This window comes from Salvelinus fontinalis, chromosome 23 (genome assembly GCF_029448725.1).
Source record: "Salvelinus fontinalis isolate EN_2023a chromosome 23, ASM2944872v1, whole genome shotgun sequence".
Classification (NCBI taxonomy): Eukaryota; Metazoa; Chordata; class Actinopteri; order Salmoniformes; family Salmonidae; genus Salvelinus; species Salvelinus fontinalis.
Genome location: NC_074687.1, coordinates 43,414,657 through 43,434,771, shown reverse-complemented (window position 1 = coordinate 43,434,771; position 20,115 = coordinate 43,414,657). Strand labels below are relative to the sequence as shown.

The 20,115-nt window shown below is 43.4% G+C and overlaps 1 protein-coding gene across 6 annotated transcripts in view; it reads right to left on the bottom strand.

The window, feature by feature from the left end:
* The window catches only part of LOC129821380 (TRAF3-interacting protein 1-like), a 38,452-nt gene that overhangs the window by 6,367 nt on the left and 11,970 nt on the right, over nucleotides 1-20,115 (bottom strand). The window contains exons 4-16 of one of the 6 annotated variants that reach the window (XM_055878998.1): nucleotides 19,715-19,831; nucleotides 18,306-18,719; nucleotides 18,126-18,200; nucleotides 15,776-15,799; nucleotides 15,452-15,475; nucleotides 15,224-15,302; nucleotides 15,085-15,102; nucleotides 14,821-14,896; nucleotides 14,151-14,237; nucleotides 13,746-13,866; nucleotides 12,238-12,274; nucleotides 11,663-11,739; nucleotides 47-270 (exon numbers count right to left, since the gene is read on the bottom strand). In XM_055878998.1, coding sequence (XP_055734973.1) covers nucleotides 47-270; nucleotides 11,663-11,739; nucleotides 12,238-12,274; nucleotides 13,746-13,866; nucleotides 14,151-14,237; nucleotides 14,821-14,896; nucleotides 15,085-15,102; nucleotides 15,224-15,302; nucleotides 15,452-15,475; nucleotides 15,776-15,799; nucleotides 18,126-18,200; nucleotides 18,306-18,719; nucleotides 19,715-19,831 — 1,373 coding nt within the window. The remainder of the gene's footprint in view (nucleotides 1-46; nucleotides 271-11,662; nucleotides 11,740-12,237; nucleotides 12,275-13,745; nucleotides 13,867-14,150; nucleotides 14,238-14,820; nucleotides 14,897-15,084; nucleotides 15,103-15,223; nucleotides 15,303-15,451; nucleotides 15,476-15,775; nucleotides 15,800-18,125; nucleotides 18,201-18,305; nucleotides 18,720-19,714; nucleotides 19,832-20,115) is intronic. The other 5 variants (XM_055878999.1, XM_055879001.1, XM_055879000.1 and 2 more) reach the window with 5 other exon arrangements.

Sequence of the window (20,115 nt, the reverse complement as noted above, 5' to 3'; positions counted from 1 at the left end):
TGCTTTAGTGTGTGTTTGTGTAAGATGTGTGTGTAGCCCTCCAAACCTCTGTTCATGCAGCAGGGCCTGCGCATGCTCCTTGTTCTCCCTCCTCCAGGTGTGCAGCTCGTTCTGCATGGCGTCCATGTCCTCCTGGATGTAATCCATGATCTTGCCGAGGGGCAAGGCGCTGCGGCACACCGTCTGGATGGACGAGCGCAGCCGCTCAATCTCCCTCGACACCAGGTCCCGCTCCTTCTTCCTGGACGCCTCCGACACCAGGCTCTGGGTCTGGAGAGAAGGAGAAATGATAGATAGACGGAGGGATAGAGAGAAGGGGTGGATAGATGGATGGAGTAGGAGAGAAGCCAAGAAAGATTGTTACAATATAGAAAAACTGGATTAACTGGATTTTGGATGTTTGTGCTTTTCTAATGAGTCATTTTCGTGACTGATTGATTGTGAGGATATAAATGTTCCTATTAAGCAGATTTAAATTTGGATAATAAAAGTTTGAAATTTGGATATTAAGAAATATTAGTTAAGTGGTTGAAATGTTGATAATATGTACTGAGTGAATGTGTGTGTGTTATTCTATATGCATGTTATTTTATTCTATATGCATAGACTATAGAGTCTATAGAGAACATAGCATTTATGACTATATAAACTATTGATACCATGGATGCTATAGGGACTGTGATGCTATAGGGACTATAGATACTGTAGAGACTAGAGGAACCATGGCGGTGATACATGTGACAGAAGAAGGTTCGAGGTAATCTTATAGAGAAGGGCAAGTAACGGTACCATGAAAGGCCCCGCTGACGTGTCTACATGGGCTGCAGCCACTACTGATAGCACATGGGGTTATTATATATGTATGTGATACATATGAACATGGGGTAATTAGGGAGATTACCGAGTGTGTTTGGGAATAGTACTAAGTGAATGTGGATGTGAGAGTTGTGGGAGTGTGGAAAGTACGTGTTAAACGGATTGAAATTTGGATAATAAGATATATTATTACGATTAAGTACTGAGTGAATAAGAGCTGTCAGGAGACTGGCTCCAGTGTGAGAGGTAATATAGAAGATTACTGAGTGTGTGTCTGAATGGATAACCCAGCCAGTTCTGTGAGCTGAGTATTTCGATCTATAACGTTATCTACAGTTATTATAAACTCAGCAAAAAAAGAAACGTCCTCTCCCTGTCAACTATGTATATTTTCAGCAAACTTAAAATGTGTAAATATTTCTATGAACATAACAAGATTCAACAACTGAGACATAAACTGAACAAGTTCCACAGACATGGAATGATGTGTCCCTGAAGAAAGAGTGGGTCAAAAAAAAAAGTACCAGTCAGTATCTGGTGTGGCCACCAGCTGCATGAAGTACTGCAGTGCATCTCCTCCTCATGGACTGCACCAGATTTGCCAGTTCTTGCTGTGAGATGTTACCCCACTCTTCCACCAAGGCACCTGCAAGTTCCCGGACATTTCTGGGGGGGAATGGCCCTCACCCTCCAATCCAACAGGTCCCAGGTCATGCTCAATGGGATTGAGATCCAGGCTCTTCGCTGGCCATGGCAGAACACTGACATTCCTGTCTTGCAGGAAATCACACACAGAACAAGCAGTATGGCTGGTGGCATTGTCATGCTGGAGGGTCATGTCAGGATGAGCCTGCAGGAAGGGTACCACATGAGGGAGGAGGATGTCCTCCCTGTAACGCACAGCGTTGAGATTGCCTGCAATGACAACAAGCTCAGTCCGATGATGCTGCGACACACCGCCCCAGACCATGACGAACCCTCCACCTCCAAATCGATCCTGCTCCAGAGTACAGGCCTCGGTGTAACGCTCATTCCTTCGACGATATATGTGAATCCGACCATCACCCCTGGTGAGGAAAAACCGCGACTTGTCAGTGAAGAGCACTTTTTGCCAGTCCTGTCTGGTCCAGCAACGGTGGGTATGTGCCCATAGGCAACGTTGTTGCCGGTGATGTCTGGTGAGGACCTGCCTTACAACAGGATAACAAGCCCTCAGTCCAGCCCCTCTCAGCCTATTGCGGACAGTCTGAGCACTGATGGAGGGATTGTGCGTTCCTGGTCTAACTTGGGCAATTGTTGTTGCCATCCTGTACCTGTCCCGCAGGTGTGATGTCCGAATGTTCCGATCCTATGCAGGTGTTGTTACACGTGGTCTGCCATTGCGAGGACGATCAGCTGTCCATCCTGTCTCCCTGTAGCGTTGTCTTAGGCGTCTCACAGTACGGCAATTCTTTGCCCTGGCCACGTCTGCAGTCACATCTGCGTGCCTAAGGCACGTTCACGCAGATTAGCAGGGACCCTGGGCATCTTTCTTTTGGGGTTTTTCAGAGTCAGTAGAAAGGCCTCTTTAGTATCCTAAGTTTTCATAACTGTGACCTCAATTGCCTACCGTCTGTAAGCTGTTAGTGTCTTAACTTCTCTAGGGTAGGGGGCAGCATTTGGAATTTTGGATGAAATGTATGCCCAAATTAAACTGCCTGCTTCTCGGGCCCAGAAGATATGATATGCATATAACTGGCAGATTTGGATAGAAAACACTCTAAAGTTTCCAGAACTGTTAAAATAGTGTCGGTGAGTATAACAGAACTGATTTGGCAGACGAAAACCTGAGAAAAATCCATTCAGGAAGTCGTTTTTTGTAGTTTTCTATTCAATGCCATTACAGTATCCATTGACTTAGGACTCAAATTGCAGTTTCTATGCCTTCCACTAGATGTCAACAGTCTTTAGAAATTGTTTCAGGCTTGTATCCTAAAAAATTAGGAAGTAAGAGCAGTCCCTAGAGTGTCACAGAGCTTTTTCATGCGCGAGATGGAGAGAGTGCGTTTCTTGTTTACCTTTTAAATTGACTACGTTATTGTCCGGTTGAAATATTATCGATTATTTAGGCTAAAAACAACCTGAGGATTGAATATAAACATCGTTTGACATGTTTCTATGAACTTTACGGATACAATTTGGATTTTTTTGTCTTCCTGTTTTGACTGCGTTTGAGCCTGTGGATTACTGAACAAAACTGAGGTTTTTGGATATAAAGAGACTTTATCGAACAAAAGGAACATTTATTGAGTAAATTAATGTCTACTGAGTGCAACCATATGAAGATCATCAAAGGTAAGGGATTAATTGTATCTCTATTTATGACTTGTGTAACTGTTCTACTTGGCTGGTTACTGTTTGTAATGATTTGTCTAGTGGGCTATGTTCTCAAATAATCATAAGGTATGCTTTCGCCGTAAAGCATTTTTAAAATCTGACACCGTGGTTGGATTCACAAGAAGTTAATCTTTAAACCTATGTAAAATATGTTTTTTTTTCTGAACTTTTATAATGAGTATTTCTGTATTTGAATTTTGCGCCCAGCAGTTTCACTGGCTGTTGAAGAGGTGGGACGCTAACGTCTCACGTACCCAAGAGAGGTTAACGACCGTTCCACAGGTGCATGTTCAATAATTGTTTATGGTTCATTGAACAAGCATGGGAAACAGTGTTTAAACCCTTTACAATGAAGATCTGTGAAGTTATTTGGATTTTTACGAATTATCTTTGAAAGACAGGGTCCTGAAAAAAATGAACTTTTCTTTTTTTGCTGAGTTTATATGTATAGGAAGTGGCGGCAAGCTAGTCTTAAGAGAAGGCTAGAGTGAGGGCAGGAGGCCTCACTGACATTTGTTGGCATTTATAAAGAGAAGTGTCTACGTGGTCTGAAAACCACTGGAACCATTGAAGATACGTATGGTAAATACCGAAGAAGTGTCTCCGTGTGTCTGCAGCCATTACTAATAGCACGTGGTGTCATTTTATATGTATAGGATGTTGCGGCAAACGAACCGTTGAAGATACATATGGCATAGGATGTAACGATAGTCTACGTGGGCTGAGAACCACTGATAATAGCCCGAGATGTTACTGTAGGCATTTTGAGTCGTTGACGATGCACATGAGTGGTGTGGATGTCTGTAGGGATTCACGTTGATCTGTAACATTATATAGGGAATCTGTGTATGTGAGAGATATGAAAGGAGAACGTACTATTCCCGAATATGCTGTTAAATAGAACAACTAGTGTAAATATCTAAACCCCTGAAAGAATAGAACACTAGTCTAAAGGAGGAATTGGTGAAATATACTGGGTTACTAGAGATTTGATAAAGTAACAATGGAGAAAAATAATAAACAACTTGCACACCCACACATAGGAGTACGTAAGTGGTGCAAAAAGTATTCTGAGAAATGTTCAGAGTGGTCCCTCTATGGATCACTTGATAAAGAAAAGGTTAAAGCATTGTATGACTGTTTAAAGGGTCTGGGAAAGAGTCTCAGATAAAGATTGGCGTATATCCACTTTTGGTAAAGGTACAAGACTTAACTTACCCTTAACCAATAGTACTATAAATAGAATCAATGAATTAATGCTGAACATGATTCTGTTAAGTAAACTTAAGGCTACAATTTATTGTACTCCCAATGGAGTTTTCATTGATATCCCAAATTATGACGTTCTAAACCAATTTGTGAGTAGGTAAAATGAAAACTGCCTGTTTCCCTGTCTATGTTGTCTCAGGTGCCAGACTTATTATGGACAGAGTGCGCCATCTACAGGGGACTGATACAGTGCCAGCCCAGTTATTGCGAAAGTGATCCCAGAAAGAAACTCTAGTCGAGAGCTACCTCCAAAGTTTCTCTTCCCTTCTGAATTGGCCGATGTATTTTATAAATTCAGCGCATTACATTTTAATCTTAAATATACTTTTAACAAGTTTCAATACAAGGTCACACATGTTGTGACGTGCTGCAAAGCAACTCTTCATAGCTTTTGGATGTCTGTAATAATGCTAAAATTCTCTACCTCTGCCAACACACCTGCAAATGTGCATGCACACACTCCTCTCAACTCTACCAGAGGCTACTTCAACCGAATCACATAAAAAGTAACACATGTACAGAACCAGTTGCAGGGCTGCATTTAGTGGTTTAGGATTTCAAGGCTAAAAATGTTAGGCAGGAATTATACAAACCTAGGCTGTGTATATAAATATCAAACGCGTGGCTGAATTATGCTGCCTAATGTGGGGGGACTGGCTGGTGAAGGCCTCTGTATGGTATGTGACTAGGGAGTCCTGCTCTGCTATGCCCCAGTCACCTCTCAGCCCCAGGATGGGAGGGGGATGGAGGGCCTCCCCTTGGCACAGTGAGGGCCAGGGACGTTTACTCAGCTGGGTCTGCAGGCTGGTGTGTGTGGCACTGCAGGCGCACACACACTAGATGGCACCCACCCACACTCCTGTGGACTTAAAACCCCTTGTTTATTTTAGTAACAGGCTGTGGCAGTGAAGTTATTTTACTACAGTATTCGGTAACAACTACTACAATTATGTCCCGTTCAAGTTCAACTCTTAGGACAATGTGTCATTCTGGCCTCGAGATCAAAACACCTGCTTTCACGGGTCCGGAAAAAAACAAAACAAAAAAAAAACACATTCCCGCTACATGACAGTGTGAACTAACCAATAACGTCCCCTTCATAAGACCAACCATAATAGACTCAGGTATTTGGCCAGATAGGTGGGCAAAGCTTCACGTTAAGCGCCACTAATCCAACTTTCATTACGAGCCAGCTTCTTATCATTTCGCTTAGAAAAACAAGCCAACTCAATTACAGCTTAGAAACACGCTAAACTACATAGAACTAAACTGTAAAAAATGTCAACTGTCTTCCTTTCCTTCAGGAAGCCAGCAAAAATGTCTGACAAGCTGCCTCATTCCCCCCCCCCCTCCCTTCGCTCTGTGGTTTGCAAAGTGTGCGAGGATTGAAATGTCTAATGGTCGTCTGCAATGTGGGTGGCTTTCCCCTCGACCCCGTGAACATGGCGGCTACACAAACACGCCGCGGCTCAGTCAGTCCGCTGGCCACGGTGGAGCGCTGCAGAAGCTCCGACGGGCTCCGCTCTGTTTTCTGTCCTCTTGCACAGCCTCAACCCCTCAGAAAACCAAGAAAACCCGTCCCTGGTTTGCACGGTGCACTCTGTCCGGCGAGCATATACCAGCACTTTATAGTCAGGCTCTACAAGTCCAGCGCACTCATACTTTCTTCTTTTTCACCCCGACCCAAGAACATGATTTGTTTTGAGTCCGGTGGCTGGAGGAAGGGTGAGGAGGCAGGTTTTTCCATTAGCTCATGAAGTCAGTAACGGAAGCGCCGTTGACGTGGAGACCAGTGGAGGCTGAATTTCATAAAAAACTAAATAGTGAAACATTATATTTTTTAAAGTTGTCCTTTTCAGATAAAACTATGCAAAATATATTCACGTCACCATTTAACCTTTATTTAACTAGGCAAGTCAGTTAAGAACAGATTCTTATTTACAATGACGGCCTACACACTGGCCAAACGACGCTGGGCCAATTGTGCGCCGCCCTATGGGACTCCCAATCACAGCCAGTTGTGATCTAGCCTGGAATCGAACCAGGGTGTCTGTAGTGATGCCCCTAGCACTGAGATGCAGTGCCTTAGACCGCTGCGCCACTCGGGAGCACAAATAACTGATTAAAACACAATGTTTTGCAATGAAGGTCTACAGTAGCCTCAACAGCACTCTGTAGGGTAGCACCATTGTGTAGCCGGAGGACAGATATTTTCCGGCCTCCTCTGGGTACATTGACTTCAATACAAAACCATGAGCCTCCTAGGTTCTCACCCCCTTCCATAGACTTACACAGTAACAACTTCCATGAATCTAGTACTAAATGCACAAACTACAGGTAGTTAACACTGCAGTGCATAACATGTGGTGAATAGTTGACTCAGAGAGAAATACAATAGTTGGACAGTTTTAAACAAATTAATTTCTTAAATTAAGTAGAAGCATGACAGATATTTATTTTTTATTTTTTCCAGTTTCACTTACGCTAGCTAATTTAGCCTACTCAACAAACTGACTCAGAGAGGAATGATATTAATGTTAGCAAGCTGGCTAAGGCTATCCAACACTTCCAATTCAAGGTAAACTTTCCATTTTATAAATGTATTGCCAGCGGGGACTTCCAGTGTAACTGCTAAACTGCTTTCTGTACACTACTGTGGGATTGTACACATGCATTGGATTGTGGGTTTACTAATGCGTTAGTTCTAGTAGCTATGTTGACTATGTTAGCTAATATGGTGACAACGATGCAGGTTGTGTTTAGCGGTTATGGTATGACGTTTTGGCTTGGAGAGGTATTTTCACCTGATCACAGACAGCAGTTGTGTTGTGCACTGAAATCCACAGGGAGGAAAGGAGGAGGAAAGCACATAGATGTGATGTTTGTGTATGGCTGTTCTGAAAGTGACCTGTGTGTGCAGGTGATAAAAGGTTCATTCCACCAATTCTGTTGCAAAACATTTTTGCAACGGAAGCAAACAGCACGAAATGGGGGTGGACCTACCGTTTTACAATTGTTTGGACTAATGATTACACCCTAGATCATCTAGAAGCAGGTGAGAGTGTGCAAGGCGTTATTGAATGGGTCACTGTCAGTCACCTTGATTACTCCAATTTGTCTCTCGCCCTGTGCACCTACGTTATAAACGTTCATTTGTAGGCTAGGTTGTAGCAATCTCATGATGGGTATAGGGCAAATTTGAGTATCATGTAGTGGCCTAAACCTATCGATGTTACATTGAACTGGGTGAATGGAATATGAAATGTCATCCGATATGCTGTAATAAGGCCATGCTCACACAAAGAAAAACAGGAAATCGTAAAACGGCACCGACCGCCACTGGTGGAGACCCGAGCCAATGATCCTTCCTGGGAGCAGGTGGCACCCAGAGACCACTGAGTGTTGAACATCAATTCCCTTTCTATCGGTCTTTCCTAGGAGCCCCTAGTCAATCCATACAGATCAGAGGGTGTCAGGGATATGTCATTAATTGCAATCTTGCTTTTACTTGCAGAAGAAAGTTCCCTCTGGTTTCGCATTGTAAACAATGTGTTGCTGAGTACATCAATCCAAAACGTGCACTAGTGCCAGAATGTTTTACTATGTCTTGTGGAGACTCTGATGGGTATCTAGTCTCATGCCGGGGACTAGGAGCTGGATCTAAACTCCTCACAGACCTGCTGGCCAGGCTGCAGGGCAGGCTGCTGCGCTGCAATGTGGAATCCATTCGAACCCTCTGATGCCTAATGTGCTTAAAGAGGGAACACATGCAAAGCACATGATTTATGGTGCGGTAATAAGGAGCTGGTGAGAGGCGGTGGGAGAATAACTGTCTTCAAAGTAAGGCTTTCGAAAAGAAGAATGGGTTGCCAGCGTGAAACCTGTTAGAGACCTTGGGCGTCTTTAATTAAATAATTAATTTACCCACCACTGGACCATTTCAGGGCAGAGTATTGGCTTCCAGACGGATGTAATAAGCCACTTCATCAACCTCAATTACGGGTCAGCTGAACTGTCTGGCGACAAACATATAAAAGCGACGGTGTAACAACGTTTCTGTGGTGAATAGCATGACATACTTAGGGTATATGACAATTTCCAGTGTCGATCAGGTGAACGTACAGTATGTTAACTCATATATTCTGAGCATTACTACGGTCCCAATAGTGTCAACTGGATTTCCTCGTCTCGTCTTATTTCCTTCATCCCCACGGTAATATATATATTTTTTACAGATGAACAAGTCTCCTGGCTCTCTCGGGCTTCTGCGATAGATTTCAGAACATAGTCGTGTTCAGAACAGAGCAGGCAAAGCAAAGGAGACGAGGAGTTGATGACGTCACTTTAGACCCATCCACCTCCTGGCTACTGGCTCTAAGTTGGAGACAATGCAGGCTACCCAAGGGCCCTGAATTGTGTCCCCAGAGAGGGTTTCAGAGGTAGGCCAAAGAGCTAGGTATTACAGCATGATGATGATTAGTCCAGTGTTGTTCAGAGGTTTGCTATTTTTAGGGGGGAAGACAGACATCATCCAAATGTCCAGACAGATCATAGAAATAGCTAGAAGTCAGTGAGGTGAAGAGTGAGGCTAAGGGCGAGAGGGGTTACAGGATGTTAGGGTCAGTGTGTAGCCCCCTGAGGGGGTCACAGCTGAGCCCCCTGCCCTGAACCCAGGGGTACAAGGGGGAACCTCCCCTACCTCTGAAAAAGACTAGGGACAGGGAAAAGGGCTTGATTCAATTGTTTGACCAAGTAGGCTACACCACAAAGGTTGAATCTGCTAAGACCTCTAGCTTGTAAGGTTATGGGGTTTGACTCGATTGGTGTGATCGAAGCGACTTAAGAAAAAAAGGACCTACAACGCCACGGTCTGCATTGGAGTCTGGTCTCAGAAAGGTATTTTTCAGAAACATTTTCTCATTCCACTGGAATCTCAAAGTGCTGCCCTTGCAAGGGAAATATGGCTAATGGAATGCTGCAGGGTCATTTCATTATGTTTACAAAGACACGGCCTGGTGGGTATTGGACTATTTATTTTCCTGCTGATTCTGCCGAGAGTATTCTGGCACTCCTCCTCCGTGACGGTAACTCAACCATCCATGTGTGCCACGGGGTTTATTTATACATTGTAAACTTTCATCAAGGCTAATTTGATGGGGTAAGAAAAGGGAGACAGCCCGAAAACATTGTGAAAACGCAGCTGCTACGAGGGCCCGATTCTGTCTAAATAAAAAGGCCTCAGAAGTATCTTAGAATAATATACAAGTGTTCTGCAAGGTCATGGGGAAGGTCGTACCTATAAACATGGAAGAATTTGCTCTATGGTGCACTTTGTGTGGCGGGATATGGCTAAATGTTTGATAAAGCATTTAAGAATGAATCATGTCCTGCTGTAATCCCCAGACACCGGGTGATGAGGGAAGCTCAATATTTACATGTTTTAACCCTCCATGTTCCGCCGTGATTACAAGAGAGCAACGTCTCTATTACACTGACCGTCAACTCTTTCATGTCAGGAAGGAAGCCATTATAGTCCTTCCTACAGCGGACGAGGCAAGGCCAGTAACATTGAGGGGGGTAGCACATAGCATGGCTTGTACAAGTACACCTACCTTCCATTCAGACTGCAGAATTCCCCAGCAACACACAGCCCCCTCCCCATTAGATGCCCTATAATAAGGGGCCTGGAATCCCAAAGCTCATTAAGTCTATTACGATAACCCTGTGGGCTGTGCTCAAGTTGAACCAGAAACTTATTTGGAAACCAAAGGGAAATCCAGTCTGATTATTTTGAAATTAAAACTACAAGGGGCTACTACAAGGGTGAAATCTGACCTATTGGGGCGGGTGAGGGAGCCGCCCATCCGAAGGCAAGCTGGGAATGGGGGACTCCATCTGAGTTGCTATGAGCTAAATGTGCGTCGGAGCCGGAACAACGGACGGAGCCTGGCGCATGCCTTGTAGATAGGAGCACTCATTCTCCCCGCTCATCAGCAGCTGGCCTGGGACAGGCGACATCGTTGGGGAAGAGAGATGGGGTCAGGAAAGGGGGGTGGGGGGCTAGACAGGGCCTTTTAGTATAGCAACAGGCAAAAACCCGGCATCCATCAGAGTTGGGTGGTCAGCTGGGCAGGGAGCGGAAGGAGCCGAGTACGCTCGGGTAGAAAAGACCACCCAAAACAGGCAGCGTCGTACAACCCACACCGCTGGAGCATGACAAGAGGCCTTCACACCGATTCCCTATCCAAATATTGATGGTGGGAGCCCTCTCTGGCCAATAAACACGCTCGGGGGAACAGAAGAGGGGCAGCAATAATGGCGTTACGTCAGACTGGAAGTCATGTTCAGAGTCATGAAAAATCTATCAACTATGAAATGTGGAGACAACAGTTTATGGTTGAATCACAGGGAGAGGTAGGGCAGGAGGCCAAGGTAGAAAAGTGGGATATAGCATGACCCCAAAAAAGGAAGATTTTTTTTCTGAGGAAGACTTAAATCACACCAGAAAGGAAATTAAGTTATTTGAAGATGAATTTAAGTTTAGTAGATTTAGTCAAATTCACGTTATTGCTTTTGTCTCTTTAAAATGATGCAGCTGGTGTAAAATCGGTGCAGTCGATTGAAATCCATTTTCCATTATAATGATCAAATGTATTCATTAGGCATGTGAACTAGACAGAAGAAAATAAAACATACTTTCTCTCAAACTGGCTGTTGAGACATTGAGCTAGATAAGCCTAATTTGGATGCATTTTTGCAACGCTTTCTCAGCCAAAAACACGTACGAAACATAAAATGAGAAACAACCACGTTAAATTACAACAAAAGGTGGACATTTTTTGCTGATTTAATCTTCATTCTCGCTGAAGTAATCAACCCGCTCGATGCTGTTTTTCTAGCTCCACTGAGATCAAAATGTTCAATGTTTTTTGCAATTACACTTGTCACTCGATTTGCAAGATTCTTTCTTTAGCTAATAGACTGTATGCTATGGGTTTTGCAACCCCACATCAGTAAGATACTGAATTTACAGAAATAAAAAGGTGTGTACGCTCCGTGAGAGGTAGTAAAATGTCGAGAATTGAGTCACGGGAGAGGAATGAGAGCCAAATACTTGGAACACTGTCGTTATGATGTCATTGCATTGCCCTCTAGTGGAGATCAAGATCACTACATCAGTAGGACACCATTGACATTTTACCTGGTCTTTGGACTTTGGAGATGATGGTGATGATTCAAAGTCTTTCGTGGTTTCAAGGATTTTTTTCACCAGCCCACCTGGGGATGAAAAAAGGTTCATTCATTTTTTTCAAAAGGTTAGCCATTTTTAACCATCCTTAAAGTGGCAATCTGAGGTTCAAATAAGTGGGTAACCCTCCACTTTTTGGGGTAAATAGCTGAGGAACGGGGCTTGAGAAATGTGACCACTCAAATTCATTGACAGAGGTAAAGATGCAAGGACTGACCATTCATGAGATCAAACTTGCAGTTTAACCATATGCTGCTTGTTACAATTACAGTGTTTACAAACATTGGAGTAAAACAAGTGTATTTCAGGGGGTTTGATGGGGTAAGACAGTTGAACTAAGCTCATGAGACGTTTATAAGTTATATTTTTCAGGAATCAAATCGGTATATCATTAATATAAATGTCTGAAAATGGATATAAACAACTGCAGACTGCTCCTTATTAAGATACAAACCCTGGCCACGGTCTAGCCATTTGTACTAGAATTATAAGCACCTACAATGTCAAATTAAGCGAGGATTGCTCACCATGATTCTCATCGCCTTGGAGTTCCACTGTTGGCTCCTGTGGAAGGAGCAAATAGTGAAGAAACCATAAAGACTCAGAAGGACCAACACTGCTGCTGCCTTCTCTTGAACAGACACAGTGCAGTATATGCTTGTGGGAACAGCACAACCAAATGCAACCCAAATCACCTACAGTGCATTCGGACAGTATTCAAACCCCTTTTCCCTCTTACACGTTTTGTTACGTTACAGCCTTATTCTAAAATGTATTAAATAAAACAAAATGCCTCGTCAATCTACACACAATACCTCATAATGACAAAGCAAAAACAGTTTTGAAATGTGCAAATGCATTAAAAAAACAAAAAAACTGAAATACCTTAAGTATTCAGACCCTTTGCTATGAGACCCGAAATTGAGCTCAGGTGCATCCTGTTTCAATTGATCATCCTTGAGATGTTTCTACAACCTGATTGGAGTGATAAATTCAATTGATTGGATTTGGAAAGGCACACACCTATCTATATAAGGTTCCACAGTTGACAGTGCATGTTAGAGCAAAAACCAAGCCATGAGGTTGAAGGAATTGTCCGTAGAGCTCCGAGACAGATTGTTTCGAGGCACACATCTGGGCAAGGCAACCAAAATATTTCTGCAGCTTTGAAGATCCTCAAGAACACAGTGGCCTCAATCACTCTTAAAATGGAAGTTTGGAACCACCAAGACTCTTCCTAGAGCAGGCTGTCCGGCAATGAGCTCTGAAAGAGCTCCAGAGTTCCTCTGTGGACAATGGAGAACTTTCCAGAAAAACAACCACCTCTGCAACTCTGGCTTGAATGCCAAGCGTCATGTGTGGAGGAAACCTGGCACCATTCCTACAGTGAAGCATGGTGGTGGCAGCATCATGCTGTGGGGGATGTTTTTCAGCAGCAGGGACTGGGAGACTAGACTAGTCTGGATCAAGGGAAAAATGAACGGAGTAAAGTACCGAGAGATCCTTGATGAAAACCTGCTCCAGAGCGCCCAGGACCTCAGACTGGGGCGAAGGTTCACCTTCCAACAGGAAAATGACCTTAAGCACACAGCCAAGACAACGCAGGAGTGGCTTCAGGACAAGTCTCTGAATGTCCTTGAGTGGCCCAGCCAGAGCCCGGACTTGAACATCTCTGGAAAGAACTGAAAATAGCTGTGCAGCAACGCACCCCATCCAACCTGACAGAGCTTGAGAGGATCTGCAGAGAAGACTGGGAGAAACTCCCCAAATACAGGTGTGCAAAGCTTGTAGAGTCATACCCATGAAGACTCGGTGCTGTAATCGCTGCCGAAAGGTGCTTCAACAAAGTACTGAGTAAATGTGATATCAGTTTTTTATAAATTAGCAACAAATTTTATAAACCTGTTTTGATGTGTCATTATGGGGTAAAAACGATTTAATCCATTTTAGAATAAGGCTGTAGCGTAACAAAATGTGGGAAAAGTCAAGAGGACTGAACACTTTCCGAAGGTACTGTATGTATGTGCTCCCTCACCATCTCGGGCATGTCGGGGGGAGGAGGGGCGGCCTCCAACACCACAAACTGCTCATCTTCATCCTCAGAAAGCTTCTTACCCTCCGTGATGACGGCCGCCGGGGGCTTGGCACTGGTCAGCCTTACACACACACACAAAATTTAGAGGAAGGAGGCCATGGAGCAAAGTCCAACATTTTCGCAGCCTGGTTCAGTAGGTAAACACTGTGGAACATAGCAGATAGAAATGTCACAAATAGAGCTGATGTGACTCCTAAATCTACATGTCATAGAGGCATGTTTGTTCTACGTCATATAGTTATAAAAGCCCTAAAATGCTGTGCGCTGCTAAATGCAGCGCTGCTATGCTGACTCCTGTATAATTCATAGTGGTACAGGAAGTAAAAAGGTATGAGGGGAAGTCACCTTTCAGCTGGGGTCACGTCAGTGTAGCTCTCCTGCCTCTTGAACCGAGGAGGGGCAGGCCGGGCGCTGCTGGGCCGAGGTATCCTCCTGTTGGGGAGATAAGATGGGCCACACTAATGAATGATCAGCCAGCCAGTAAAGCAACTCTTTCACCAATAGCCTCTATTACAAATAAATAGTAGTGCTTCTCAAAACTGATCCTGGGGACCCGCTATGTACACTATATTCTTCACCAATTGATTACCAGTAATTAGTCCTCTGTTTGGATGGTTAAAGACAACCATTTAACCAAGAGACACCGAGAATCACATCTTCAAATAATCACAAATATTCAAAGACAGGTAGACGGGAACAGGACAGGGTAAAAAGTTACTGTATTTAGTTGGAATAATAAAATAAAATAGACCAGGGTCGACAGCACTCACTCCCATTCAGTCCGTCAGTTATTTCACCATGTTACGCTGAGAAAATGATGAGCGGGGACTAGCGGAGCAATTTGTTGTGGTGTAAAGAGAGAGTACTCCAGCTGAGTGTTGCGGTTGATCAAGGAGAAAGTGGAGGATTTGCGTCAGTGAATGGAGAGCTGTAGCATGCTAACGCACATTGAGCAGTGCCCTCAAACCCTGCTAATTTGCTTAGTCAGCTGTCGACACACACACACAGTACAAACCTGTGGGCTGGCACTGCGTCTGTGGCATCTCCGTTCTCCAGGGGGACCGGCCTCTGTGCCAACGGTGTGTCTCCATCTACAACGTGATGCTGACATGAGAACACCCCTTCTAACACTTTTTATTGGAACAACCGATGAACTGGATAGCAAGAACTAGAACTACTGACGGCTAGGGCTTTTAGAACAGAGACGCATAGAAATGTCCACCTGGACTAAATGGAAAAAAAACTCCAGCACCATCGGTGCAGTGAGAAAAACACTCACCTTCACCGTCAAACTCTTCTGGAAAAGAGGAAACAGAACAATTATTTGTATCTATTTTATGTGTCTATTCATATTATGGTGTAAACAGAAGAATGACTTTAGCGAAAGGCCGGATGGGTTGCGGGGTGGTTGGGGTTACCTTGTTGGCCTCCTGCTTTGGGCCAGCGCCTCTGCCCCTTGGCAGACGAAGGCCGAGGTATTCTGGCTGGACTGTCAGACTGAGGAGAGGAGATGGGAAGAAGACTGGGTAAGTGTGTCCCATTTCGGATAGAGAGCAGGTGTACACACTTATAAACATGCACACGTGCAGGGTCATTCGTAGGAAAAAGAGGACACAGGCAGCTCCTCTTTAAAAATAAGAGGTTACCTGCTTGTATGTGACTTCCGCTGTCTACAGAGTAAGACGGCGTTGAGTAAATATCTGAATGTGGACCTATGTCCAAACCTTCCACCAAAGGGAGCTACAACGCAAGTAAAGCAGTAGGAAAACCAAGCTGCTATGATTACTATTATTTTGCTTCTACAGCATGGAATGACAAGTTATGCTAAGACAGCCAAACAAACTACTGAAGATGCTCACAGCGCTATGTTAAAGTAGGTGAACCTATCAGGCAGCCATACTGCACTAGCGAGTTATACGCCGTTCTGAATCTGCTAAATAGCTCTAGCGATGGAGGCAAAGGAAGGATACCTCTTCAGATGCATCTTCAATGGGCTTCAGTGGATAATTCCAGCGGTAGCACAGAAGCACAGAATGAACAATTATCACACTAATAGCAGCATAGAAATAGACTACATTAGCCAGTCTAATATGTTATTGGCCCAATTTTCTATTTGTATGGATGGCACCCTAGTCCTAACCTATGACCATGTGGTACTAAATGGGATCCATCTTAGCTAAGTCCAATCTGTGCCACACAACTAAAGCATATTCAACATCAGTTCATGGATGTACTAGTAGTCTATATCCATCTCAGAAAATGTGTAGATTTCTTTTCCATCTCTGGTGGTATTGTAGAGAAAGGTACAAATGTGTGAGATGCGCCCTTAAGAGTTGAGCAGGGTAGCGGCATCATTATTGCTGAGCTCCTGAAGTTATTCTACACAAAAAAAACAGCAGTCTTATGACCACCTAAAATATGTGCCATGGATAAATCTTCCCAAGTATATATAAAAAAAAAAAATTTGAGCAAATATGGGCTGGCCTAGACAAATAATACTGAAATACTGGAGTTGAAAACAGAAGATAAAGCAACAGACTGGAAACTCACACTAACAAAGAGTGTGCTAAATATAACTAATCTCTCAATGAATGCAGAGTGCTGCAGATGACAGCTGTCTTGGTCAAAGTTGCGGAAAAAAACCTAATGTGTTCTATCCTAGCAACAAGCAAGGAGTAAGAGCCCTTGAAGTGAAATGAAGCAAGCGAAACAAATTAGCATCTATGCTAACACAAATGCATTCAGAGCAACTACATTACTGTTAGGCATGTAGCTACCTCCTGCTCATCATCTTCAGCCTTGGGGTTGAAGGTGAGAGTACACACACACACGGTGATGGGGCAAGATTATAAATGGGAGCATAAACAAGGAATTGACATAAGGGTCGTTGCTAAGGCCGTTGCTAAGGCCAAAACAAAAGTGAACAAATTATTCTAAAATGAAAGTAAAAACATATAGTTGCAATAAACTATGTCTAAACAATTCAAAAATGTTGTGGCCACCTTTGCTTGAATTTTTTTAAATCAAATTTAATTAACCATTTCATTCATTGAATTTGTCCTTAGTTTACTTGCGTATTAAGATGTTACTTGCCTCATTTTTACATTTTGTTCAAAACACCTTTTTTCCCCCACTTTATCGATTGGCGTCACTCCATAGGACATTATATCACACCGATGGACAATATTACAACAGGCAGTCAAATTTTACAGTTTAAAGAATGGCACTTTCGAAAATTTCTGATCACTGTAAAATTCGACTTTTAAAACATCAGTAATTGACACTCATTAAAGGACTTAAGTGTACTCATTCCAATTGAAGGGCCTCAAATGCGGCAGGTAGGCTAGAAGTTAATAGCGCTGGGCCAGTAACTGAAAGGTCGCTAGTTCGAATCCCTGAGCCGACTAGGTGAACAAGCTGTCGGATGTGCCCTTGAGCAAGGCACTTATCCAGAGTGACTTACAATTAGGGTTAAGAGGGTCTGATAAATGACTCAAATGTAAAAAATAAAAGAACCAAGTTCATGTTCACTTGACTGAAAATATAAATTAGCTATTTACACACAGAAGTGCCATATATTTCCTTTCACCTACACATAGTGGAGGAATCAGAAAGATAAGTACAGGAATCCATTTTATTTGGGTCATCATCAGTAAAAAAGTTCTCATAGCTGGGATAACTTGCCCGACTGCCATTAATGCCATAAATTGTGTCTTTCACTTGGTGAGGAATCAGAAAGATCAGTTTTAGGCTACTATAATTCTTTGTAGTTTGGTTGTTTTCACTTTTATTTATTTTTTTATCACCTGCCCAATGGGGAAACCTCAGAGCATGCTCAACTTGCGGGAATGCTTAGTTCACTTGCCCCAGGTAATAGGTGAACCCTTAAAATCAATCCCTTTTCAACACTCTTCTACATACTGCAAGTCTTAATCTTAATATCCTCCATTAATAGAATGAAACATCTGACATTTTTAAATGTCATGGGTTGACATCACACATTCATATGCTATTGCAACTGCCAAACTGTAAAAAACGTTGTTTATGTTGTTGTGTTTTGCTGGTCTTCAATGGGACTTGAAGTCACTTTCATAATGTACTGATTACAGTACATTCATTTCCCAAACTAGACTTAACATGAACATGTAACAAAAATACAACCATGGAAAGGACTGGAGTGGCATGAGAAAGGACTGGAGTGGCATGAGAAAGGACTGGAGTGGCATGAGAAATGTAGGCATCGGTTGAATATGAAAATGACTGACAATAGTAGATACTGCTCATAGGAGAGAAAGGAGGTTGGAGTAATTTAAAGCTTACCGCTGGTTCAGGTTTGGCCGTTTTACTGGGCTCCTCTGGATGTGGTCTGTGTTTTGTGTCCTCTGACGCTCTGGCCTAAACACACACACACTCCTCAGGATCTCATAGAAGCATTGTTGCAGCCACTGTTACATTGAGGACTATTTTGCACAAAGCCACGGAATGACAGACATACTCTACCTTTTTGTCACCCTTCTCTGGCACTTTGGTTTTCTCCTCCCCCTGTTTGTGTCGGAGCTCTCTCTCCTTCTCTCCCTTGTCTCGCCGTTTATCCGGGTTTAAATCTTTCTCCTTATCCCTCTCTCGGTCTCTCCCTCTGTGCGACTCCTTGTCTTTGCTTTTTTCCCTGTCTCTGTCCCTCTCCTTGTCTCGTTCTCCGTCTTTCTCTCTTTCATTGTCTTTGTCCCACTCTCGGTCCCGGCTCTTGTCCTTGCCACGGTCTTTGGTACGGTCTGGATCGCGGCTCTTCTTTGACCTTTCTCTGTCGCGGTGGCGCTCCTTCTCCTTGTCGCCCCGCCTGCCCTCTTGCTCTTTGGGCAGGTCTGGGTCCTTCTGCTCCCTACCCCCGGCGCTGTGCTCTCGGATCGCCTTCTCCTGGAGAAAACGCACACATATATAGAAAAGCATATACACACACAAAACCGTACATACACACAGATGCATTAATGTGAGCCTTGGGACACCCTGAAAACACTGTGGTAGCAGGCAAACATTAGCCCTGTATGACAAACCTTTACGTTAGGAGGTTGAAGTTACATATAGAACAATCATTTAATTTTGTGTATTTGGTCCCAAATTCCTAGCACCCATTACATCAAGCTTGTGACTACTAACTTGTTGATTGCATTTGCAGTTTGTTTTATGTTTAGTCCAATAGTAACTGAATGGTGAATGACCGGAGTCATTTTCTTTAAGCGAGTAGATAAGAGGTTTCTGAACAGTTCTAAATGAATCCTGATAATGCCATGATTAAGAAAAATCCTGAATAATGATGAGTGAGAAGCCATTCAGAAGCTACAACAAAGCATGCTAACCTCTCGTTATCACCAATGAAATGGGGAGTTAAGCATTTTTGTGGGGTATGATCAGCATTATTCAAAACAACCAAAACAAACTGGAAATGCATCCAATAAGTTTGTAGTCACAAGCTTGATGTAGTCATTGCGTGCTATGAATATGGGACCAAATACTGCACTTTTGACTACTTTAATACACAAGTGAATGTGTCCAAATACCTATGACCTCTTCAAATGAGGGGACTATATACATGAAGTGCTTTCTTTTCTAAAATGGTAACACCGATATCTATGGAAATACTACAATCCAAAATGATGGAGTATAGAGCAAAATATAAAATCTTTGCTTCACTGTCCAAATAAATACGGAGGTGAATGTAGCTCAAAGTTATGTCATGGTCTGATGGGAATACATCCTGTCCAGTCTGAAGCATCTCAGAGTAGTATTGCTGATCTAGGACCAGTTTAGCCTTTGAGATCATAATTAATAAAATGATATGGACAGGTTTGGGAACTGTTACTATATCAGCATTTCACTTCGAGAGACTTTGTGGATGGAGCCCCTGGTCTCACCACTTGGTCTCGTCCCTCTCTGTTCTCCTTGTCCTGGGACCGGGAGGAGCTGGCCTTCCCCTTGGGGTCCAGCTTGTCCCCGGCCAGCACCCGCTTCACCGCCTCCTCACTGGACAGCTGGGACGACATAACACAGGGGACAGACGTGATTGTCAACTTACTTTCAAATCAAAAGGTATTTATCACATGCGCCAAATACAACAGGTGTAGACTATACCGTGAAATGCTTGCTTACGAGCCTTACCCAATGACGCAGAGTAAAAAAATGATGATCAAATAAAATAGTAACACAAATAGTAAGCTATATACAGAGAGTACCAGTACCAGACCAACATGCGCTATTTGAGGTAGATACATTATGTACATAAAGGCATCCACTTCTGCCCTCAGAACAGCCTCAA